This window comes from Lingula anatina, chromosome 7 (genome assembly GCF_051362555.1).
Source record: "Lingula anatina isolate TDL-2025a chromosome 7, LinAna3.0, whole genome shotgun sequence".
Classification (NCBI taxonomy): Eukaryota; Metazoa; Brachiopoda; class Lingulata; order Lingulida; family Lingulidae; genus Lingula; species Lingula anatina.
In genome coordinates, this window is record NC_141773.1 from 5,219,528 (window position 1) to 5,244,562 (window position 25,035).

General features: G+C 37.5%; 1 protein-coding gene across 1 annotated transcript in view; it reads right to left on the reverse strand.

Moving 5' to 3' along the window:
* LOC106176155 (fibrocystin-L-like) overlaps window positions 1–25,035 on the reverse strand; it is a 62,513-nt gene that overhangs the window by 13,034 nt on the left and 24,444 nt on the right. The window contains exons 17-60 of the mRNA XM_087016804.1: window positions 24,788–24,896; window positions 24,126–24,266; window positions 23,395–23,555; window positions 23,014–23,214; window positions 22,586–22,719; window positions 21,699–21,853; window positions 21,257–21,408; window positions 20,891–20,987; window positions 20,545–20,693; window positions 20,082–20,310; window positions 19,024–19,212; window positions 18,589–18,675; window positions 18,208–18,329; window positions 17,613–17,751; window positions 17,059–17,254; window positions 16,501–16,727; window positions 15,915–16,115; window positions 15,325–15,501; window positions 14,398–14,895; window positions 13,920–14,139; window positions 13,454–13,635; window positions 13,053–13,144; window positions 12,350–12,680; window positions 11,500–11,700; window positions 10,735–10,881; window positions 10,120–10,297; window positions 9,574–9,730; window positions 9,006–9,162; window positions 8,558–8,637; window positions 8,211–8,340; window positions 7,624–7,851; window positions 7,236–7,376; window positions 6,340–6,980; window positions 5,423–5,909; window positions 4,984–5,098; window positions 4,445–4,673; window positions 4,135–4,306; window positions 3,409–3,696; window positions 2,776–2,918; window positions 2,317–2,452; window positions 1,855–2,100; window positions 1,397–1,579; window positions 564–818; window positions 83–280 (exon numbers count right to left, since the gene is read on the reverse strand). Of these exons, the coding sequence (XP_086872930.1) occupies window positions 83–280; window positions 564–818; window positions 1,397–1,579; window positions 1,855–2,100; window positions 2,317–2,452; window positions 2,776–2,918; window positions 3,409–3,696; window positions 4,135–4,306; window positions 4,445–4,673; window positions 4,984–5,098; window positions 5,423–5,909; window positions 6,340–6,980; window positions 7,236–7,376; window positions 7,624–7,851; window positions 8,211–8,340; window positions 8,558–8,637; window positions 9,006–9,162; window positions 9,574–9,730; window positions 10,120–10,297; window positions 10,735–10,881; window positions 11,500–11,700; window positions 12,350–12,680; window positions 13,053–13,144; window positions 13,454–13,635; window positions 13,920–14,139; window positions 14,398–14,895; window positions 15,325–15,501; window positions 15,915–16,115; window positions 16,501–16,727; window positions 17,059–17,254; window positions 17,613–17,751; window positions 18,208–18,329; window positions 18,589–18,675; window positions 19,024–19,212; window positions 20,082–20,310; window positions 20,545–20,693; window positions 20,891–20,987; window positions 21,257–21,408; window positions 21,699–21,853; window positions 22,586–22,719; window positions 23,014–23,214; window positions 23,395–23,555; window positions 24,126–24,266; window positions 24,788–24,896 (8,701 nt within the window). The remainder of the gene's footprint in view (window positions 1–82; window positions 281–563; window positions 819–1,396; window positions 1,580–1,854; window positions 2,101–2,316; window positions 2,453–2,775; window positions 2,919–3,408; window positions 3,697–4,134; window positions 4,307–4,444; window positions 4,674–4,983; window positions 5,099–5,422; window positions 5,910–6,339; window positions 6,981–7,235; window positions 7,377–7,623; window positions 7,852–8,210; window positions 8,341–8,557; window positions 8,638–9,005; window positions 9,163–9,573; window positions 9,731–10,119; window positions 10,298–10,734; window positions 10,882–11,499; window positions 11,701–12,349; window positions 12,681–13,052; window positions 13,145–13,453; window positions 13,636–13,919; window positions 14,140–14,397; window positions 14,896–15,324; window positions 15,502–15,914; window positions 16,116–16,500; window positions 16,728–17,058; window positions 17,255–17,612; window positions 17,752–18,207; window positions 18,330–18,588; window positions 18,676–19,023; window positions 19,213–20,081; window positions 20,311–20,544; window positions 20,694–20,890; window positions 20,988–21,256; window positions 21,409–21,698; window positions 21,854–22,585; window positions 22,720–23,013; window positions 23,215–23,394; window positions 23,556–24,125; window positions 24,267–24,787; window positions 24,897–25,035) is intronic.

The window sequence follows — 25,035 nt, forward strand, 5'->3', positions numbered from 1 at the left end:
AATAAAATATCTAAATAACAAAGAGGAGTAAGTCAATGAAGAGTAATTGGAAAAAAAGTCATGAAATAGTTAATATACATACCACTGATTTGATATCCGACTCTTTCCGATCCTGCGACGATGTTATCCTTCATTGTGAGACGGATGGACTCCGACACCATAATACCAGGGGTAAAATCAAAGTTGGCAAGCTCCGCTCTATTCAGATAGCCTCCAGGCCAAACTGTCATGGTGACCAAATTACGCTTAAGAGTGTGATTTGTTCCTGCGATACGGATTCCTGTAGAAATAACTTAGTATCTTAGGTAGTGCTAATTTGACAAACATCAATTTTTCAAGGGATGTATGACACAAGTATGACACAGAGATACACAAGGGCTGATTTTCATGCTGGATGCTTATCCTGTGGTTTGCTATCAAATAACAAATGCCTCTTTTGCAGTAAACACAGACACAAACTGACAATAAAATTATTCTGGTATGTTCTTTTTTTTTTAATTAGGGATCAGTAAAAGAAAAACAACAAACTAAAGCCCAAACCCTCCAGCTCCCCTACTACATACCAGGTCCTATAGTGTGATGTACCACATTGTCCTCAATCTCCAGCGCATGAAGTCTTGGGTTTTCACTATTTGTTGCAAACACACCAATGGCTGTGGCTAAACCATGGTGGAAGGCACATTTCTTCACATACGATGGTTTCTTGTCATTAACAGTCTGAGCCGACATGTATGCCAAGCTGAAACGTGGGTCGTAGTCTTCGTTGTAGCCCTCCTGCCCCGTGTGGATGAACTCAACATTGGTGAAACGAGCAAAACCTGGGAAAAGATAAGGTTTTTGGTAAGTGAGGAAATATCGATTCATAGTTGGCATCTCATAATTATCTATGCCTTTTTGCCAAAACTGACCTGAGGTTATGACAAAAACAAAATTCTAATCAAAAATGAACAAAATTTTTAAATGAAATTTTCAGTATGATTGCTCTTTATTGATGAGGTATCAATTTTTAGAAGTTTACCTCTGTAAAGCACTATACGAGTGTAAGCTAATTTTCACTTAATGTTTTAGATGCCACTTTGACTGATGCCTTTTTATCCAATGTTTAGTAATTATGATATTTTTAAAAAGGCATGTCATTTGGGTGCTGTGATATTGCTATAAACTTGATGACAATTTACATATATCTGCATTATCTTACTGCTGGTATAAGAATGAACACCTCACTACTATAAAAACTTCATATATTCTGAATTAGCTTTTTGTTTTTATGATATTGTAAGAAAGGCCAAAATGATCTATAAGGAAAAAGATATAATTAACCAAATGCACACATTTTGTGTAATACACCATGAGTAGCAATTAACCTGTCACCAAAAAGTTCAACCCAAGTACTAACCTCTGTAAACGTTGACGTTATTTTGGGAGTCCACTGTGGACTGAGTTGATACCAAGATACGAGCCCCAAACGCCTCCGTTATTAGACCACTGTACTCCTCTCCTCTAACCTTGATATTTCGGGTGAGGCGTCCGACCTCAGCTACTATACCATACGGAATGTTGTTGATGATGCCCTCCACTCCTGTATAATTCAATAGAATCTTTTCTTTATTTCTTATTCATAAAAAGAGGAGGAAAATATGTTAAAATAAAAGTCAGCTTGATTTATCAGCAATATAATTCCTTTTCATAAGTATTACTTTCAAATCTTATTCAGGTAATTGTCATATACATGTATCAATGTTTTAGAGAAAATTTTATATATCTATTTAGAAAACGAATATACTTAGGCCTTTTGGTAAAGATTACAACATTGGACATGTACACCAATAACAAGCATATAAACCACATCCTTACCTAAATGTTTATGAGCCAAAGTTGAGTTCAGCCCAATTGTATTTCCAGAAACTGATGTCAGTTTGAAGATCTCAGTCTCGTAAGGTTTGTATCCTGTGGGTGTCACCACAATCTCATCGCCAACCTCCCACTGGCTAACGTCATCCTTCAGCGTGAGGGAATTAGCTCCAGCATCAGCCGTCTGGGAAAGCTGGGTCCATGACACCCCCTTGTTATCTCCGTGAAGATCAAGCCCTCCAAATACAGCTGTGATAATAGAATATAACTTAAATCAATTAAAGATATATAAATATGCAACTGGAAATGCATCAATTTAAGACAGGCAATTCAGAATGCTTTGGGTTCGAAAATTTATGGGCATGTCTTTGCCATATAGGAATATCTGATATAAGCTGATATTTCTCAGGCTAATTACTCCCTCCCAGCATGCAAAAATGAAAATGAAAAAAATAAAATACTGACCAATGGCCTTTGAACCCACGTTGGGTGAGCTCCCGTCAGGCACGTACACTGGTGTTGCATGTGATCCCCGAAGGATGATTTCTGCCGTGCCTTTGAACACGTTGTTTGGCCAACCAACTATCAGGCGACCAGGGAACTGAAATGAATAGATTGATTGATTAAGCAGCAGATATAACCCCAGCATTCTTGAAAATGTTCTTTAAATTCTATTGTGGCATTATAATTATGCATTACCAATCGTACTTATTGCCATGCAACAATTACTTAAAGCTGAACATAACTGATTGATCAAAAATAAAAAAAAAATAATTTAGAAATCCTTATATGGATTTGCCTGCAAATCAAAACTGCAACGAAAATAAACAAGTAAATAAATTAATTAATTGATAAAATGGTCTGGAAAAATGTGGGGCATGGACTTTGGGAGTAGTACATTAGTAAATACTCTAATAAACCTACCCTGATGTAAATGATCTCTGCATTGATGACAAAGTCGTAGTAGTTATTGCTGTTAGGCATTTGGGCAAACTCCAGTTCCAACACACCATGGAGTTCAAGCTTGTCAAATCTGGGGAGAGTGGTGTCAGCTACCACCCAATCACCTGCAAAGAAGAGCATGGTAGGATTGATATGCTATCTCAGGATAATTATCATCCAGGCTTCATTTGTAATTATAAATTTTGTATCAATAGCTGTTTTACAACCAATGTGACCACTGAGTCATACAGGTATGTTATATATATATATATATATATATATATATATATATATATATATATATATATATATATATATATATATATATATATATATATATATCTTTTTCATGATTTCTATATCTTTATAATCTTATATAATCATCATTTCATAAAATCATAATCAGCTGCATGAAAAGAGATGAGATGGTCATAGAGGCCTGTAGACAGTGATTTTTGGGAGGTCTTTTTCTGAACAAGTGGCCCTTTTACCATAAATCCAAGATCAATTTTGGCCAGGGCAGACCTTTTCCTGGCCAATAAAGGCATTTTGCTTGAATCTTGAACCCGCCCCCCAGCTCAAAATATCTAAAATACTAATTGTTTTATTCTTTACCATCTACAATCCTGACATTTCCATCTGATGGCAGAGGCCCAGACCCAGTGGCTGCTCCGGACGACACTTGGTACTGGACGCCATTTTCATCAATGGTGCCTGCCCAGGTTGTAGTTGCTGACCACATCTTAGCTGTAGATGGACGCTGGTCAACTGGAGCCAGATCGTTGGGATCAGCAGGAGCTTGGCAACCAGCGTAAAAGCACTGATAGGCACTGAACCGGAGATCCTGGTTACTTCGACCTGCTTCTCTCATTGAGCCTGCTGGCTGGTTAGGAAGTCCAGACACTGGAATAATAATAATAACATGTTTTGGAGTTATAAAACTTTGCTTCTAATTCATATGTTATTATGTGTACTTTTAAGTTGAAACTTTTTAAAAAATATGTTTGGACTAATGCTGGGATGAATTGTGAACAGTCACACTAAACTTTACTGGGTTTTGCTGAAATTTCTTCCAGCTTTGCAGTCATTGTGTTGTGTTGTGCAGCCATTGTGTTGTGTTGTGCAGCCATAATGTTGTGCTGTGTGCAGTTGTTGAGCTGTGCTATGCAGTAAAGAGTGCTGTGCTTCGTACAGTAATTGTGTTGTGCAGTGCATTCACTGTGTTATGCTGTACAGGCATTGAATTGCACTGCTATTATTTCCTTTCAAAGAATCAAAATTGTGGTAGTCTGAAGGATACACCAGTGTCACTATTATCAGAACCACAAGTACACAACTTACCCATGTAACAAAGTATGTTGTCAGCATCATTATAGGAGATGTCACCATTAGTGTTGGTTGAAAAACTCAGTGGCTGTGAATGTGAACTGTCCAATGTGACCTCAGTCCCAAGTACAACCACCCTGTCTGGCTTCTGGTCCATATTCTGACAAATAATTATCTTGCAATCCTCCTGGAACCAGCAAAAAAACATATTCATTACGAGAACTTTTTCAGACATAATCAACAAAACAAATTGTTTTCAATAGCCAAAACACAATTAATGGAGGCAGTTAGAATTCAGTGAGAAACTGTCTCCAAGCTGCCTCACCTCTAAACCATACATCATTCCATCATAGGATATGTTGACCAGTTGCTGTGCGTTCACGAAGCTTTGCATGTACTGTTTCCCGCACTGCAGGTTCACCATCCAGCCCTCTTTGTGGGTCAGCCTCTTGAAAGCCCAGGGACTTAAGGTGGTGCCGTGGCTGTTGGTAAAGTTGACATCTTTGTAGTTCAGGGATGACGGATGGATGTGATTGAAGGCAAATCTGACAAACCTGTTGAAAAAAAATACACGTGAATATCTCACTGGGAAGATTGCAACAGAATGAGAACATAAGCAGAGAGGGACTTGTGAACTACAGGTGGCAATACAGTTCTTTCTTGTTCTAAGTGTTTTATAAAACATCTATATTTTGGGATTACATTACACTGCTTAAGTCAAATACCGAATGGCATTAAATAGACTTTGTAAAGTAATTGGACTCATCCACAAGAAATGTTGTTGATATACCCTAAATGGACTATAAATAGTCACAACTGAGAGAAAAAAATGTAATATGATGCAAGTTTTTGGATTGAAGTTACCTTTCTGTCTGGGGACAGATGTATCCATTCACTTTCCCTTTACTGAATTCTGCTGACTGAGAACATTTGGATGAATCCAAAGTGGGGTTATGGGCTACCACAACCGCTGCATTGCCTGAAATAATATTAAATTATTTCATTATATGATGTCCTAGTAAAAAAAAGACCAGATGAAATACAAGGTACATATCCGAGTGTTTTAAAAAGGGTACGTACTGTCCTTCATACCTACTTTGCCTCTTTCCTTGGAATTGTTTAAAAAAAGAGCTATGAAGGAGATACATGTAGCAAGAGAGCTTAAATAATTTAAAATTACTAGATTACGTAAAAGTCAGATGAACAAAAGCATTAATTAATCAATATCAATTAATTAATATGATTCATAAATTTCTAATTAACTGACAGAATAATTAATGAAGTAATTAGTAGAGTATATCACCTGTCTCTGTTAGTGTTCCGTCTGTATCATTGAGGACGCCTTCATGTGTCCATCGCCAGGACATTTTATTGGGAGTATTGACAAATGACATTCCGGAGAATCTGTGTTCCCATCCACCACACAAATTACCACACGTGCCATCTATGCTTGTCACCCTCATGAAGTTACAGGTGGCATCAGCAAAATTGATTCCCACAGTATCAACTACTTTAAGACCTTGAGCAAAAGGTAGGATTATCCCAAAATGTGTGCAGGCCTCGCTGGAATCGGACTTTCCAATTATTTTGGAGTTGCTAATCATGGGGCCTTGGTCGCTGAATACATGGCTTGTTCTCACAACACTCTTCATTTCGATGCCAGCTTTCTCGTTGTCGTACATCACAAAGTTGTTAAATTTTAACGATCCTGCCATGACCCACTCCGCACCTTTCTCACAATGCCAGGCTGTCAAACCTTCGAAAACTGCTTGTTCATTCGGGTAGTAATCCTGGAAGAAAAAATTTGTTTGTTTTTTTTCTTTTTATCTTTTCTTTTTTAAATAAAAGTAAATCAGATTAAATCAGAGTGTCTGACATTCATTCTGTTTTAGGAGATGTGTATATGGTGATTCAATATACTGAGTAGCTGAGTAATGAGCAGTGCTATGTAACCATTAAAATGCCATATATAATGGTATTAGACAGGACACCCTTTCTACAAGGCCATTTGGACAGTACAAATGGTAAGAAAAAATGGCTCCGTGGCCTTACATCCAGGGACCAACCACTTAAAGCAAAAAAAGCCACTATAAGAATGGATTTCCAATTTAGTTGGAAAAATGGATGTCTGAATTTCCAAGGCAACCAACTGGCCCAATAGGACTTGCAGTTTATGAAGATATAAATGAGATGGAATAAAAGGATAAAATATATATTTACCTGAAATATCCATATACCAAACCAGCCTTGAGAGTGCACAGTGTTGTTAGTAAACTCTCCCAGTGGTGCTAGGCGTGGAAACACATTGGGATCATAAGAGGGACCATCTGGATTCTCGTGCATTCTGTACCAAATACCGAAATGGGTTCCTCCTGCAGCAACATTGTGACGTACAGTATTGTTAGGGTTGGTGATCCAGTACGCTGCAGGGGTGATGTCATCATTCAACAAACTGGTGCTGGCTTTGACAAAGATGGCCAGGTTGTACTGCATGATGTTCCCTGTTTCTATGCCATCCTCCAGGAAAAAGGCACCGCCCATGACATTGAAGGCTACGTTATGCTCCAAAAGCACATGGTGGGTGCCATGTGTATTGACTGCTCTGTTGAAGGTTTCATGGAAGCCACAGCCACGCACATAGTTGTTCTCATAGGAGGTGTTTCCGAGCAGGTGAAAGTGGACGGGATAGCGCCCTAGTCTGAATGCCTGTCCAACATAGTTGTACTCCACATAGGAGAGCCTGGCCCTGGCACTGTTACTGTCGCCCTCTGCTGGACTGATGATTGTGTGGGCACCGAATTGGTCTGAGCCAGTTTCTGCACCAAACCGGCCTTGGAAGCACGTCTGCATCACAAACTCACCTGTAATATTTTAGAAGTTGAGGGAAATTGTATAATTTTCAATTTTGAAACCAATTTTTGATCATCTTATGTTTTGCTTGTTCTTCTAAAATTCTTCTAATTTTTTCTACTTCCATCAGATTTGTTATGACAAATAATCAATTATGAAATTTATTTTGAAATATGTGATATTGAACAATATCACTTACTTGAATGAAAAATTAATAAACAATAATGTAATACCATATCATTTTAATTGTCTAAGTAGATGCTTACCAGTGTTAAACCCTGCGGCGCATGCTTCAATTTCATCTGCCCACTGCATTGGACGGTATCCCTTCACCTTGACATTGCGCGTCAGCACTCCCACTTCTGCTCGTAGCTCCACAGTCACACCACCTACAGTCCTTGATATACCTACACATAGAAATCCATTTTACACATGGTTAACACCATATGGTTTACAGGTAGTAACAAAACCAAGTTTGCTGACATTTCCAGGTGGTTTTGACTACGACTTCTGTTTTGTTTTCATAATTTTTCAATTATTTTGTTATTATTATTTTTATCATTTCATACATAATTTGACTGTCATTGACAATAATATAACAACAGTCATTTTAAACTGAATACAGTGTTGACAATCATATGATCTTGCACTCACCCAAGTGTTCATGTGTCAGGGGCTGTGTTAGGCAAACCACATGGCCATCACTACTGACATTGTGAATTGTCCGCTTTTCTGACTCTCCCTGGCTGTGCCTCAGTCCTGTGGTTGCTATGACAATCTCGTCACCTGGCTGCCATGTGACTGGGAGCTGCAAGGTAAGACATGCTGCATTTGCCGGGGCTGTCTCATTCAGGCGAGTCCATGTTGTTGGAATAGGTATACCTGGAATGTTTATGTTAAACAAAATAAGGATTGGTTTGGGTCACATGAGCGAGTATGTGATCATAATCATAATCACTGTGATTTTGATTACCTAATCAACTACTTTGATCTTGAGCTTTCTCTGTTTGGTGCTGTGTGATATAAATAAACAGTCAGCACCAGCCAAAAGTAAATAAGAATTTTAAGGCAAAATATATCCAGTCCTTCTCATTTAATAACAAATCAAACTAAAGCATGACTAGAGCTATTCAAAGGCTAAAATAAATATAAAAACAATATTTTTCAAAAATGGGCAGAGGTATACCAAATGTATATTCTAATCAGCACCACTTTCTGATTGAATAAGCTGATGTAATTACCGTGTAGGTCCAATGTTCCATTCCTGACTGCAATCATTTTGGTTCCATAAATCGGCAGTTCTTTATCAATCAGGTCACCATGCAACATAATAACGGCATTATGTTGGAAAGGTTCTGCCTCTGTACCCACCTGATATACCAGAATATGCTAATCATAATTCAAGGACAATTGCATCAAAAAAAGTTATAAAATATTACACGATACTGATTTCCATTATCAGCAAATTTATGTCATAAAGTGTCTGAGAAAAATGAAACAAATGTTGCTACTATATAAATGTTTTAACACTCATTGTGTTACTGTAAATGCCAATACATGTTTTAAAAGAAAGTTTTTAAACTCTTACCTCAAGGCTGCCATTTGCGGTTATAAGAATCTTTTCTGCATTCAGCTGAAGATCTTGCTTATCAAACACAAGTTTTCCACCTGAAAAATTTTGAATAACATATTTATGCATTACTGTCATCCCTAAATTTGCTTCAGCAGCATGTTTGATGTTACATTTTTGCAGAAATATTTTGATGATGTCATTTCAAAAATTATGTATTAAACCAAATTATTCTTAACTTGATGAAATAAAATAATTAATAATTTAAGAACGGGATGTTAAAATAGTATAAGTTGCATCCACCAGATTTACTAGTAGCAATGAATTGATCTTAACAACACATACCTAATAAAATCATGAAGGACTACTTGAAATTATTATAACATTAAAACCTAGTAGTACATCCACATTTTAATGTAAAATACAGCTAAAACCTTCATGGTATTAGAAATCTCCAACAACAAACCATTAATAAGCAGAACGGCAAGCACAGGTGTATCCATGTCCAGCAGGATGGTCTGTCCAGCACTGATGACCACAAAGTCTCCGGCCCTAGGCAGTGGACCACCTCCCCAGGTGAAGATAGATGACCAGAGGTCAATGTAGTGGAACTGGGCGTTGTCCTGAGAGGCAGATAGGAATAAAGGTTAGTATATACAGGTGGACAGCAGGGGCAGATGGAGACTGTCTTCTGGGTCTTCCAGAAGACGGTCAGAATTTTTAAGATTACATTGAGAGGCATCTAATTTTTTCTGTCAAAAGACAGTCAAAATGGAGGATGGATCAACAAAGATAATTTGATTTGGAAGACAGTCAGAGAATACCTCTGGAATCGCCCCTGGCCAGACAGATAGACAGACGGACACAATATTGAGTATTATATTCGGTGCCTTATATCATGCCAGTCTAATCAATTTATTTTTAATCACAAACACACTCATACATGCATGCCTACTCATGAGAATGTTAACACACATGCTGTAACACACATGCCCCTGTTCACATTCTCATTAAACTAGTACCAATATACTAACCTGTAGAGCAATACCAACATCGTCCACCTCCAGTCTCACTTTGGTCTCTATTGTGCCGGAATGCTGGCCGGTTCTGCACACGATGTATGTAGCATTGGCACTCTGAATGTCACATGCTACGCCGTCTATTGTCACAACATTGTTGGACTCAGAATCCCTGTCATGAAAGATGGAAGTAGTTTTGTTATAAAATTGTGTCATTAGACAGTGACTTGGAGAGAGAGTGAGAGAGAGAGCGAGAGAGAGAGAGAGGGAGGGAGGGGAGGGAGAGAGCATGTTTATTTGGAACATGTGCGATAAAAAAATGCATATACTTCGAGCTAGAGATGTCAAATCAATATTTTTTTTCTAACTGATAGCATATCAGCTTCATGAACGTGATCTTATCTCAGTTTCTTGTCTCAGTAATAAATTGATTATTATCACATTAATGGGTTGCATCTACCGGTATTTGGAAACACCCTGTATTGAAACAATGCTGGTGTTCAATATTTTTTATATTGGACAGGTACACAAGTATACATAGAGGCAATATATGACTTATACCCAAATCTGGTTCCCTGAATGGTCAACATTGTCCCGCCTCCTGTCCCGCCCCGGGACGGGCTCACTGAAGTAATGTTTGGAGTTGAAGCAGCAACATAAACAAAGCTCTGGGAGGCGTTCACACCAACATTGTTGACGTAAACCTCTACATTACAGGTGGTATCGCCATCGCTGGCGTCTGAAACAAAGAACACTCATTCATACTTTTCTATTGATAGTGATCGATAAGGACAATAGTAAGTAATGACTGGAAAACATGATAAAATCATGCATTATTTTGTATGATATTGGTAGATTCCATAATGTGTTAAGTTTAAGAAACAGTTTTGCTATAAACAGAAAGAAGAAAAATAAATATGCAAAAAAAACATTTAACATTAACTTCAGTGATATTTTTGAACCCTTATTCAGCTTCAGTGTATTTGTAACCCCATGTAATTTTTCAAACATCATTTTATGGTGTAAAGTCTACTGAATATTTTATAGACTTCAGATAAATACAGATTACCATTAACATCATCATTATCATAGAAGAAAACTGCAAAATGTTGCATAATAAACAAAGACCAAAATGTTGCATATAAAAAAAAGACTCCTGCATTACACAACCCCTACCTTGGTCAGAGGCTGGCACTGGGCAGGCTGCACTGTTGGCCGAGGCTGTTACAGGACTACAGGGTTTGCCACAAACAGTAATTCTGGTGCTGCTACTGGAGAATCCTATGCCTTGCACTGTGAGGGTTTGGCCTCCACCAAAGCTCCCTGGTAAGGCAAATATATATGTTGCATAAATATAAAATTGCTACTCAAACAATGTATCATTTATCTTTTAATGATAACCATGCTTATATGATCATTAAATTATCCATCTAATTATTCAGTAGTCTACTTATTTTGTTTTTTATTTTCATTCACTTATTAATATATTCCCTAATCTATTTTTATATTTATCTATTTATTCCCTTATTAATGTTTATATTTATCTATTTATTCCCTTATTCTTTTATTAATCTATTAATTTATTTTTTATCTATATCCTTTTTTATTTATCCATCTCTTCCCTTATTCATTTATCTACTTGTTAATTATTTCATTTACTTATTTATTTAGCTATTTATTTTTATCTATTTATTATTCATTTATCTATTTATAATTTTACTTATTTATTTATTTATTTTTCTATTTATTTTTCATCTATCTATCTTTTCCCTACTTGATTTATCTTTTTATTCATTTATTTAGCCATTAATTTTTATCCATCTATATATCTATCTAATCCTTTTTTATTTTTCTATCTATTCCATTATTTATTTATCTATTAATTAATTTATTTATTTATTTATTTATTTAATTATCGGTTGCTGTGAATTTCTTCCATACCATTGGTTGGTGCCACACTGTCCACTTGAAGCGTGTACAGGAAGCGCTGGGTGTTGTCTGCGCGACCCAGCACAGTAATCACCTCAGGTACGTAGTCACCAGCAGGATGGTCTCCCGCCATACAGAGCACTGTGGTGGCATTCGAGTCCAACAAGAGGCAAGGTACACTATCAATTGTCACACTTGTTGGAGACCCAAGCCCTGTAAAAAGAAGCCATTTCATTTATGAATAATATTATTATTACTCTAGTGATAAGAATGCTTTGACTGATTTCTGATCCATTTCATTTATGAATAATATTATTATTACACTAGTGATAAGAATGCTTTGACTGATTTCTGAAAGTGAAATATTGTAAATGAGCAAGGACACTTATAAGCTTTACATATTTAAATATTAAACAAAATGACAAAAAGATATTCATTATATTGAGCCAAGTTTAGCTTTGATATTGTCATGACAACAGTCACAATATGTTCAGTTGCTTGCTGACCTCTTTGGAATATACCGGGTACTTGTAGATAAAATGCAAGAGTATGTACCATTCACTGCATGTGTATTCTAGCGTGAGATTAAATACTCATTTCCTATTTTCCAAGCTGGATATATCAAAATATATGTGTATATACTAAATTGATTCATCATTGTATGAGATAAAGGGGTCATAGCAATAGTCCAAAGGTTCATTGGTCCAAAAGTTTGATAGTCTGATTTAATGCATGAATAAAGTATATAGTTTACTGGCAATAAAGTAAAGTTCATCAGAGGCTCATCCAAACAATTTTTTTGGACCAATGAATCTTCAGACCAATGAACATTTGGATTTTTGAGATGCCCCCATCTTCTTACTTTGTCCTGTAATTGTGAGGTTGGTGCCCCCTATCCCAGAACTAGGACTAATGCTTTCAACCACAGGAGTAGCCTGCTGGGAGTAAGAAAACTGGAATGTTGGGAAATCTGTGGAACCAACAGCCCTCTTGGGGCGAACTTCAGTCGCTCTTCGCCGTCTGCTGGGGTTATTCTGGATCTGCACGTCGACGGAATGATCCTGTGCACTGGCAGGAGGTGGACTGCGCGCTGTGATGGAGGTACAGGTGCTGGAGACCACTTCCCAGGATGCACCACTACCCGCTGATGTGATGCTGATGTCGTCTGAGAATCCACTTCCTGTGGTGGTTACCTGAAGTCAAATTGATTGTCAAATTTTGGTGGCAGCCATTAAAAACCATGGACCATAAGCTGTACTTTTTTTAATGACCTTATTTAGTTTGCCTGGATTTAAAAGGGTTTATGAATTTGTTCTGTCATTCTTTTAATGACCTTATTTAGTTTGCCTGGATTTAAAAGGGTTTATGAATTTGTTCTGTTATTATTTAGATTTTCTTGTTACCTTCTTATTGCTTTCTTAAAAGAAGACAATTCAGCCCAAGGATGTCAGGAATTATTACTTTTTAATTGATTTTCTATCAAGTTTCTCTATTAATGAGAGAGAGAGAGAGAGAGAGAGAGCATGTTGGCAAACCTGTTTATTGTTAATAAATTTTTTACAAACCTCAGTTCTACCTTTCAGACTACCAGCGCTGATGGAGCTGTGAGATACCACATAATCACTTTTCACATGTGTGATACTTGTTGATGGGGAGCCTGAAATATTTTATGGACTTCTTCTAGTGAATGCAATCAAATTCTTCATCTGAATTGACAAACAAAAGGACAGGCAAACAGATTGCTATGGTGAATAAATGAACTTATGAACACAGAGAGAGAGAGAGAGAGAGAGAGAGAGAGAGAGAGAGAGAGAGAGAGAGAGAGAGAGAGAGAGAGAGAGAGAGAGAGAGAGAGAGAGAGAGAGAGAGAGAGCATGTGCAAAAACAATCAAAATGACAATAAAAGTTTGACAGTTAAAGAGAATAAACAAAAAAGACAGACATAAAAAAAGAGAGGATATCTTACCTTGCGGATTAATTCTCATCACCAATGGTTGCTGGCCTGCAGGAACGCATGTGATGTTACACACAATATTTGTGTCAGTAATGGTGTCCACCAGACAACCTACTCCGCCCACTGTGATGTCAACAGCAGCAGGATCTGTGCCAAATTTCGTCCCAGCTAAGGTCAGAGTTGCATGATCTCCCCTGTTAAAAAGGTTAAATTTAAATTATGGTCTAATTGATAAAAATATTAATAATGAGATGATCTTACTTTTAAAGAAAAGATTCTTCTGAAAATAAATTAAAAAAACATGTAGTATAAATAGCTTCTTATATAGTGACTCAACAATTTATTAAATGTCGTCATTTAACTAATATACCGGTACTATTAAACTAATCATAATCAATGCATATTTATCTCTCTCTTTATACATATACATAGTTCTATATATCCAATGTAGCCGAAACAAATAAAAACAATAGCATACTGTATACTAGAAGGTGTCACAGAGTCAAGCGTTGGTGTTTCAGCTGAGGAGAACTGAAAGGTACAGTTGGTTGGAGAGCATGCTGAGAGGCAGCCGTTGACCTCCACCATGACAGCACTGGTGGCGGCTTGGCTGGGGCCAGTCTCGCACACGATCCTGGTGTAATTCAAATTTGTGATGTCACATGAACCACCGCCCAGCAGACGCACCATGGAGGTATCTAAAATCAAGAATGTACAAATATAGCTTGTGTCACCCTATTATGATCAAATGTATCAGTATATTGTAATTTTTTAAGTGAAACGATGCTTCACAGTGCTGATATCATACATGTAGCAAATATAGACATCTGCATTCTCGTAGTTGTATTACTGTGCAGTATTTAGAAAACTATTCACATTTGAAGACAAATTTTCTATTTAGGATAATCATTGTTGACAAGTTTTCCTCAGTGTCTAAATACAATAAACATATTTACCTGTGAACCCAGCGCCATTTATGGTGAGATGAGTTCCACCTGCCAAGGAACCAGTGGTGGGACTAATGCTGTCAATTCTCGGGCACATCTTGAATGTCCTGGCATCAATTTCCCTCATTTTCAGCAGTGCACTCCCTCTATTGGCAATATTCACACTAAATGGCATCCTCGTGCCTGGCGGGAACTCTTGCCCATTGGCCAAACGACAAGTTATCACGGATTCATTAGAGAAGGTGACATGGCAACTGTACTGACCGATCATGACCTCGTTTTCACAAGCCTCATCACTGAATCCACGACCCTGAATGACAAATTCAGTGTCGGGTGTGCCATCATTAGGAGTGATGGAGTCAACGACAGCAGTGCTGCATTCCCAGAATGCAAAGTGGAAAGTGGAGTCGTCGTCTGATGTTGGCTTGGTGGTGTTACACGTGGCGTGTAGTGCTGTGGTGTTTTCACTGCAGGATTCGGTAGGGCATCCACTACTGACATTCACGCCTGCCATGAAATGTTTAGATTCACTTAAAGACTATGCAGCAAAATGATCTTTTTCCCATTGAATTGTTTTCAATTTTCTCATTAAGCTATACCCTACTAATATATACCTAAATTGACAGTTATCAGGATGAAAATCTGTGTACCCCATTTTTTAGTTATGTATATAAGACTAAAGTTGTATCATGATTGAAATTACCATGTGATGACTTAAAAACCAGAGAGTTAAATCTCAAAAATAAGATTATAAATTGGACATGTTATGTTTGGATGGTTTGCTGTAATTAGTGATTATACATTGTATATACACATTCAATATACCACTACTCTCTCACAGTTTCATTGCAATTTTTAATTGTTCAATCTAACTGAAGAATCACCTTGCTGGCATGTAAGGAAGATACTAAATTAATTTTCTTCATTTTTGTTTACCTGAACTGGTGTCATAGGAGGCTTCAATCGAGCCATCTGATACTCGTAGAGTAGCGGACCAGGATGTAGGTGGCACCACATGTACAGACCCCCTCATTATGGTCTGGTTCAGGCTGTCCACATAGCCACTCCAATAGGTGTAAATGCCCGTCTTACCAAACTGAAACTCGTAGACACCTACACCAGACGGTAAATAGGGAAATAGTGGATGAGCTACTAATTATACAGGTTAGGTATAACATATATATATATATTTTTTTTTATTATTTTTAAGTCATATCCATGTATGAGCACAGCTGATTTTATTTTATCGGCAGATCACATTTATTTTCATTTTATACATTTATTTGTATAAATATGGCAATGAAATATTTTTACTTATCTTAATATTCATAACCTGCTAACAAATACATTGACACTAAATTTGTTCTCTATTGGTTAAATTAAAAAGAAAGAAAGAAATTAGACCATGAAATAAAAACATTACAACTGACAACTACACATAACAATCAACAATTTTAAATACAATTTCTCTTTCTTAAATAAATCAATTTACAATTTTAAAAGGATATATATTAAAATCAACAGACCTGTTCCACTGGAGGTGGAACCACTTCTGAAGCCAGTGCCATCGTAAGCTTCTGCATTGACGTCTGCCGTCTGCTCTACACGGAATTTGTAAATGGTGATAGTGGGGTCAGTTTGCCACTCCCATCGAACCTTTTCGCCAACTCTGACTGTCAGCGTCTTTGGTTTCCAGGCAATGGATGGTTTGCCCCGTATTACTTCAACTGACGAAGAAAATAGTACCAGTGAGCAATGATTTCTGTTTCAAATATGTCCAATTGAATCAACTTATAATTGCAAAAATACAAAACTATACAAATAAATCCCAAATTTAATGCAACAAATGAAAGTAACATTATACATACATGTAGTTAAAAAGAAATGGAAGAGCAATAAAAAGAAAGTATCGTCCCTTAAACTTCATTTGTAATAAAAACTTCATTGTACTATTTCATGAAAAATGTAAATGGAAATAAGGAAATTTTTTTGACCATCTTCTGACAGAAAAAAATTGGTGCCTGTCAATGTAAACTTGAATAAGTCTGACCGTCTTCCAGAAGACCCAGAAGATGACCTCTGTCCACCCCTGGATAACTCCACACAACTCACCCTCTTTCCTGACCACATGTGTCCTGGTGCCAGGATTCATGGTGCAGCAGATGTGAGTGGTGTTCCGGCTATTTATATCACAAGTGGTGCCATTAAAACTGACCACAGTGCCACTAGTGAACCCTTGACCTGTCACAATGACCCGCGTCCCTCCTACAATGGAGCCCTGGTCTGGATGGAGGCTGACCACTTCGTATTGGCAGTCATATGTGGAAATGCTGTGGGTCCTGATGTTTGGGAAAAAAATTAACATACCCCATTAAATTGCATTCAATCTAATAACATGAATACATGTTTTTCATTGCATATAATGATTAAATTGAAGTCAGAGGGAGAATATAATTAAATAGCCACTAAACAAAATTAGATTCCATGTTATTTCATATATAAATAAAAATGCACCTTTGTAACTACCCCACACCTCATTTTCCAACTTCAGTTAAAAAATCAACTCCCAAGTCATGTTCATTAGTTGCAATCCTCACCAGAATGTGTGAAAATCTATAACCATCTTTACATTAAAAAATAACCAGAAATATCCTAACTCGTATAACATACACGAGATCCGCGCATCCTGCTGGGTCGACCCGGAGCTTGATGGTGTGGGATCCTGGTGGCAATGGCGGCAGACGTGCTGTAATTATGGTGTTGTTATAGGTAATGATGATGGCCTCCTGGGAACCTATCATCAGGGCACCAGCCCCACTGGCCTGACTGCCAAACCCTGTGCCATTGATGGTCAGATTTACACCGCCTACAAAAGTGCAATTACAAATATTATTATTATTATTATTATTATTATTATTATTATTATTATTATTATAAGGAGCATGGATCATCACTCATTATCCTTATTTTAAACTACAAGTTTCTTCATTATGGGCATTTTATTTTGAATAAATTTCTTAAACACAAAACTTCTCTGTGGAATATCTTTTTTTATTTGATACTAAGTGAGAGCTTGTTTTACCTTTAAATGTGCAAATGAGGCATCCATCAAAACAAACAAAAATGCATGCACACGCACACGTGGACATATGCACACACATGCACACTCATTCACACATGCACACAAACTCGCCCAAACATGCACACACACTCGCTGTACATACCAGTTACACAAGATGGAGTAGAAGTGAAGTCAGCGCTGTAAATCACAGGAGTCACTGAGGCATTGTAGGTGAAGTTGGCAGGACTGATGCTACTGCCTGATGCCTGTGTCACTTCAACCACAGCACTGCCCTCTGCAGCCTGCAAAGTGAAAGCGAAAGTTGACATTTTCAACAGTTACAAAGTGGGTAAGAAACAGCATAGTTTTTAGAGAAACGTAGGCAACTTTATACTGACATATCTGTGAAATCATGTTTTGGCCTTAAATCCTCAATAAACCACACAAAGATGAATCATAGGACCACTTGAGGTCCTTTGATGAAAGGTCAAAACTGCATGCCTCAGAGGTTAAAATTAGAATCAAGTCTGATCTTTTGAAATGATATACATTTCTAAAATCTTCACACAAGACACAATGACAAACTTATTTGACCAGATATTGATTACAAAGTCCTTAATTTTTTTAAACTTACCATCATCAAAAAGCTGGATGAAAATTAAAAATTAACAAGGATTAAAGAGTTGTTCAATTTTCTTCATATACCATTTATTTACCAAAAGGGTGACAGGCAAATTTAAAAAGCAACAAATACTAACGGCAGCAGGTGTCCTACAAATAATCTCTGCATATTTCTGGGTTACTACATCACAGGGCTGTCCTCCTACGTCAACACTGGCGCCACTGAATCCTGTTCCACTGATCGTCACCAAAGTACAACCTGGCAAGGACAAAAAATTTGATTGCTTAAAAGCACAATCAGAGATATTTTGACTACGAAAGCAACAGCTAATAGTTCTTCAGCTAGTAAATAAAGTCCTGTGAAGAAAAGTACATGTACATGTACTAACTTGAAAATTTAAGAAGAATTCTAATGTTTAAGAGTAGTTTTTTTTACAAAAAAAAATATTTTCTTGAATACCACGTCAGAAATTAAGACATTTCTAAATATTTATCAGTATATATTAAGTATATCCCACCTCCCACACTTCCACTGCTGGGGGAAATCCCGGTCACTTGCATGTCATATGTAAAGTTGTGAGGTCCACCAACGTGCTTGGCCAGACCTAGAATACACAAATTACCAAGCTTTATTTTGGTAATATTTAATTCTTTACATTGTCCATATATAACCTGAAGTCAATGTGTACTTCAAATAAAACAACTTACAAAAAAATTGTCAGGTAGTCAGTCAATTGTCAGTCTTGAAGACGTGAAAAAGATTATCCTAAATATCTATCAAAATGCCAGCACTTCTTCAATAATACCTTACTGAAAAAAGCAACACAAATTTTCATACACATTTTATTTTTTTATACACAATTAATTTTCATATGGATTAAATATGTTTTACAAGGATCACAAAACAATGCTTATAATAATCAATTAAAAACATATTTGGACTATGAACTCACCTTTCCCTTTAACTGTGACGGACACGTTGAAGGTCCCAGCCTGTCCTCTTCCTACTCTGCAGACAAGCTGTGACGATCCGGCACTGATGACTTCACACGCGACTCCCCCAATCATCACAGTGTTGTTGGCAGCAAGGGTGGAGAAGCCAGTTCCATCGATGGTGAGATTAGTGTCTACCAGTGCTGATCCTGCAAGGAGTAGAAAACAGTGTGTCAGATTTATCCTAGAGAGACATTGTTAAAAACCAATTGTACTTTTGGTTGCTCAACAAACATTATTGTTATTGTAAATATTATAATATTATAAATTTATAACAAATATGATGAAATGTGCATGGCCTGACCTGACATGATGGGATATTACATGACATGACATGACATGACATGACATGACATGAGGAACACCAGTCAGTGTACAGTAAAGTCCATGACATGACATGACATGACCTGACATGAGGAACACCAGTCAGCGTACAGTTCAACCCAGCTTACCCAGAGAAGGTGATGTCCCAGTGATAGACCTGACCTAACCTAAACTGACATGACATGACATGGCCTGACCTGATATGATGTAATATTCTATGACATGACATGACATGGCATGAGGAACGCCAGTAAGCATATAGTAAAACCCATGACCTGACATGAGGAACACCAGTCAGCGTACAGTACAACCCAGCTTACCCAGAGAAGGTGACGTCCCAGTGATAGACCTGACCTAACCTAAACTGACATGACATGGCCTGACCTGATATGATGTAATATTCTATGACATGACATGACATGGCATGAGGAATGCCAGTTAGCATATAGTAAAACCCATGACCTGACATGAGGAACACCAGTCAGCGTACAGTACAACCCAGCTTACCCAGAGAAGGTGATGTCCCAGTGATAGACCTGACCTAACCTAAACTGACATGACATGGCCTGACCTGATATGATGTAATATTCTATGACATGACATGACATGGCATGAGGAATGCCAGTTAGCATATAGTAAAACCCATGACCTGACATGAGGAACACCAGTCAGCGTACAGTACAACCCAGCTTACCCAGAGAAGGTGATGTCCCAGTGATAGAAGGTGTCTGTGCTGAGCTACTCCTGTATGTGCAGTTGCCTTGGCAATGGACAGGAACATTATTGATGGTTGCCTGCAGCTGTTGCTCCGTGTGGTACGTCCTCAACAAATCGCCAGGAATTGGGTCAAAGAAGGTGCCACCATTTTCTTCCGAGGCTGTGACATTAGCAGCATTAGCTGGTAGCAACCCAGAGTAGTCAACCTACAGTGATTCAATGAATCATCAAATTGCTTGATGATTTCATTCAAATACGCTTTTGTTTCTATCGATTTTTTTCTTAATTCATGAAAATTTAAACCAATATCAATTAAGGTGACTAAAAGGTGTTTGGCTACTGGTATATATATATATAGTCCATGAACTATACCATGAACTCTTCATTATCTAATATCTTTCTTCTGAACTGTGCATTTACAAGTACTTTTTTTCCCTTACGTTCAGTAATGGAATATTTCCAGCGGACTCCCAGTCCACAATCCATGTGTAGTTGTGACAGAGGTTTTCTCTTCGCACGCTCACAGTTCCAATGCCTTCCAACGTCTCCAGTCTCTCTCGAATCTTGGTAACTGTTGCATTTACTGGCACTGAAAATAACCATATTGAATCATTAATCAACCAATCAATTGATCAGTCAAACAGCTGAACAATCAGACAAATATTCAATCATCAACCTAATTTAATTTTTTTTATTTGATCTTATTGATTAATTTAAGTGACAAATTCACAAATCAGCAAACTTTAATATATCACAATTCGTGATGTTACCCAACGTCACACTCACCCTTGACTGAACTTTCACCAAGGGATACAGTGAATTCTCCCGTAATCCTCGGTGACGCACTCTGTGCTTGTGTTACTGACAAGGTCTTTCCCGAAACCTGAAATGAAGTTTGTCATGATCCAAGTGCCAATATCTTGAATGCTTATAATGTTCTTAACATAATTCTACCTTCATTAACATTAATTACCTTTGGTCACTTGATTGATCTAGCTGAGAATCTATTTGATTTGCTTTATGTGTCAAATGTGACTTCTTCTTGACAGGTATAACCATATGACAATTAAGTCTCAGACTTTGTGATACATTTAGTTGTGACAGTGTAGTGTGACAGTATATGACAGTCCAGTTGGAGATGCGTATACATACTGGTAGCCCATGGATTTGCAACAGAGGGAAGTTGTCTTCACAGTTGTATGGCATCATGCTGACGCTGAAGCTGCTGAATGACCCAGAAACTTCCACATTTGCCATCATGAACTGGCTAGAACGTGGGGGAAGAAGCCTAAGAAGGTTGACATCTGAAAAAGGAATATATGGAAATGCTAAATGTTGTACAACTATAAGCAAACATTGTTAAAAATCATAGTTACATTGCATATGGTTCAAAATAACACGTTTATTTAGCCAAATATCTATCGTGCTCCTTGCAAAAATAATCATTCAAAGAAGCTGTTTGCTACCTTCTTTTTATTTTTTAAATATTTCTGACTGCCAATTTAGTTCAGAAACAAGCTGATCCACGAACTTTGAAAATGCACACACACACACACGCACATGCACGCATGCATGCACGCACACACACACATACCTCCACTAATGCCAGCAGCTCTTGAGGATGTCTCCAGCGTGACCTGATCAAAGAAGACCTCCTCCAGAGAGGTGGTGGATGAGACAGCAATAGATTTCAGTTTTTCGGCTATGCTTGGCAGCGCGGCCTTCACGTCATGGCAGTCGTAGCGCCATCTGGAATGATGTAGAAGAAATAACCAGGTGGGTAGATTAAGGAATAACTAGATAGTACATGAATTATGGGATAAATGCGGCATAAATGAGTGACTACAGGAAGGAAGGTAGAAAAGATAGAGAAGAGAGAGAGAGAACAAGTGCCCCTAAAATGGTCTTAATCTGCAATTACAGATCACAGATGATCTTTACCTGGATGAGTTATCATTGGCTATGATTGGGTTGACTTACGTTAAGTGATCAAGCAATTATATAATGCAGGGGCGGATCCAGAAATATTTCCTGACAGTCTTCCATATTATATTTGGTTATCCATTTTCCATTTTTGACCGTCTTCCGACAGAAAAAATTAGATACCCTTCAATGTAAACTTGAAAATCTGACCGTCTTCCGGAAGACCCAGAAGACGGCCTAAATCCGCCCCTGTAATGTGTGGGGTGGGGGGGCGGACAATAGCTAAAAACATAACTGGAAACATTATCCAACAATAATCCTACTCATTGATTAAGACAATGTAAGATCATTTGTGATCTGAACTTGCAGATTCAGACTGTTTCACCCATACTTGTGGAGGGAGGAAGAAAAGAGAGGAGGGAGAGAAAGAAGGAGCGGAGAGAGGTTGAGGTGGGATAGAGGAAGAATTAAGAGGGTGGAATTAAGGTAAGGTGGAGTCAGGTATGTATGCAAATTTACAGAGAAATGGCCAAAGAGTCAGCCTAGCCATGTTCTTACCTCTCATCCCATTCTATGTTCCCCACAGTCTGTGCATGGGATTTTGTGACCAACTGTCTTCCAGAGGTGAAGGAGTATTGGATGGTGAGAGTGACCGCGCCAGCTGCTACCACTCCCCTGTGAGCAAAGCACAGCTGAAATTAAAGAACAGAAAAATCACTCGAGGTTTATTTACACAATGTAGAGACTTTAAAAAAGGAGAATATCATGTAATAAGTATGTCTGAGATATTGTCAAATTTTTATCATGCAGAGTTTGTGTTAAGATTTCTTTTTTTTTTTTTTTTTTTTTTTTTTTTTTTTTTTTTTTTGAAAATCGCAAACAGGAAAAATTTGTCATGTTTTTAATTTCTGTACACTAAATCTTCCTTGCACTTCAAATGAAATTATTCTTTTGAATTAGATATGAATTTTAAAAGTAGAACTTACAAACATGTTGGAAGGACTGAGAAGGATGTTTTGAGAACTGACGAGGTTGTTGACATTTTTGCCACTGTAGCGTCCACAGAAAGGTTCATCCATGGCCCAAGCATTGGGATCAGATTCGTAATCATTACTGAACAGGGGGTTTCCATTGGTCAGTGCTGGGTGACATCGTACACTGAACATCTCTTGCAGAGCCGACTGAATCTGAATTACAAGTTGAGAAATTAAACCACTATACGTTTACTATATAAGTATATGAACATACAAAGTGGAAAGCAAGCAAATAAATTAACAAATAAAACTAGCTGATAAACAAACAAACAAACAAACATAAATAAATAAATAAATAAATAAATAAATAAATAAATAAATAAATAAACTTGCCTGTGCAGCCGATGCATCATAATTTATTGGTGGAGAGTAGACATCTTCCATCTTGAAGTACAGTTTGTCATAGGAGGCAACACCAGAAGTGGTTTCTGTGATGGTGGCACCTTGAACACTCTGACCTTGAGGGTCTCGTACCTCCAGGTCATCAACGTCACCTATAGGAGGTAAACAAACGTAATATACTTATTTCAACACACCTGTCACATCCTTAACTTGACTGATACATGGACTGATAACTGGGAGCTTTTTTTGAGAAAAAATTATATCTAAAACAGGCCCATAGCCGGCAATTTCAAAAAGGGGGTTCTTTTTCTGAAAAAGTGGACCTTTTCCCATAAATACTTCATGAACCTAGATCAAATTTTACCCAGAGTGGACCTTTTCCCAGCTAAAGGGGCAGTTCTTTCGAACCCCTAACCCCCCTGGCTACGGGCCTGTAAAATATGAAAGTTAATAATATCACTATTTATATAACAAACGATAACTTAGTAAGTCATGACCATCTAGAGATTGACATTCAGTATCAGACTTGTAGCCTGGGGGATGGGGGTTCAAATGAAATACCCTTTTTGTTGGAAAATGGGTAAAGTTTATCTAAGTAAATGATTCACCATTTAGAAAAAGACCCCCCCTCCCCCTCCCCTCCCCCATTTGAAATGGCTGACCACAGGCCTGTCATCACCATATCAAATTCCCAGTGTCAAATATAATGTCATTCCTTATACCTTGGTCTCCAGGGAAGGTGACGTCAAAGGTGCCGGCAGTGGAGGACGCCACAGACACAGCACTAGGTTTGATACTTGGGAGCTTATTCAGCTGGTTTGCGATCACTGTTGCCGAAGTTCCTATGCTCAAATCCAACTGGGCTGAAGTGGAACAATGTTTCAAATTAAACATATTTTGCAATGTTCTCATACAAGCATTTAACTAATATTCACCACCACTGACTTTTATTTCTTTTTTTCTGCTACCCTGTGTGACATAAACTAGAATCTGTTACAGACTGTCATCTCACCCAACTGACTTATTTAACTTGACTGAGAACTATAGAATTCTGGGTTTGTTAAAATAACTTATATCAAAACCTGCTCTTAAATTCAGACAGGTAAGACTGGTAATCAATATCTATTTTGGTCCAAAGTAATTCAGTAATAGTCCACTACTAAAGGGATCAAGTCATTACTATAACTTTTGACTTGAGTAAAATTTTCCATGCAATCAGCCTTTTGTTGGTTTAAATAGTTCAGTTAAATTTCTCATGATACCCGTGTAATATTTATAAATAACTTCCACTGACAAATCAAATAGTGTTAGATCTACACACAACACAAAAATAATAATTTCAAAATTGGATTTCCTGTGGTATTATATATCCAGACCCACTTACTGGTGCAGACACCTCTAAAGCAGAGATGGAATGGCTGGGCTGGATCCACTACAACCCTCTGGACTTCTGGTGTGGCTGACCCAGCTGACCAACTCCCTACGGTGACAACCTGACACAAAGATAAAATTTAAATACATCAATAATGATTATCTTAAGTAATTTTTTTTGTAAAATCTAATGTAATAATGTGATCAGTCAGTGTGAGGTCGAGGTTTCTTGTAGAAAATATTTACCCTCTTTGTACACAG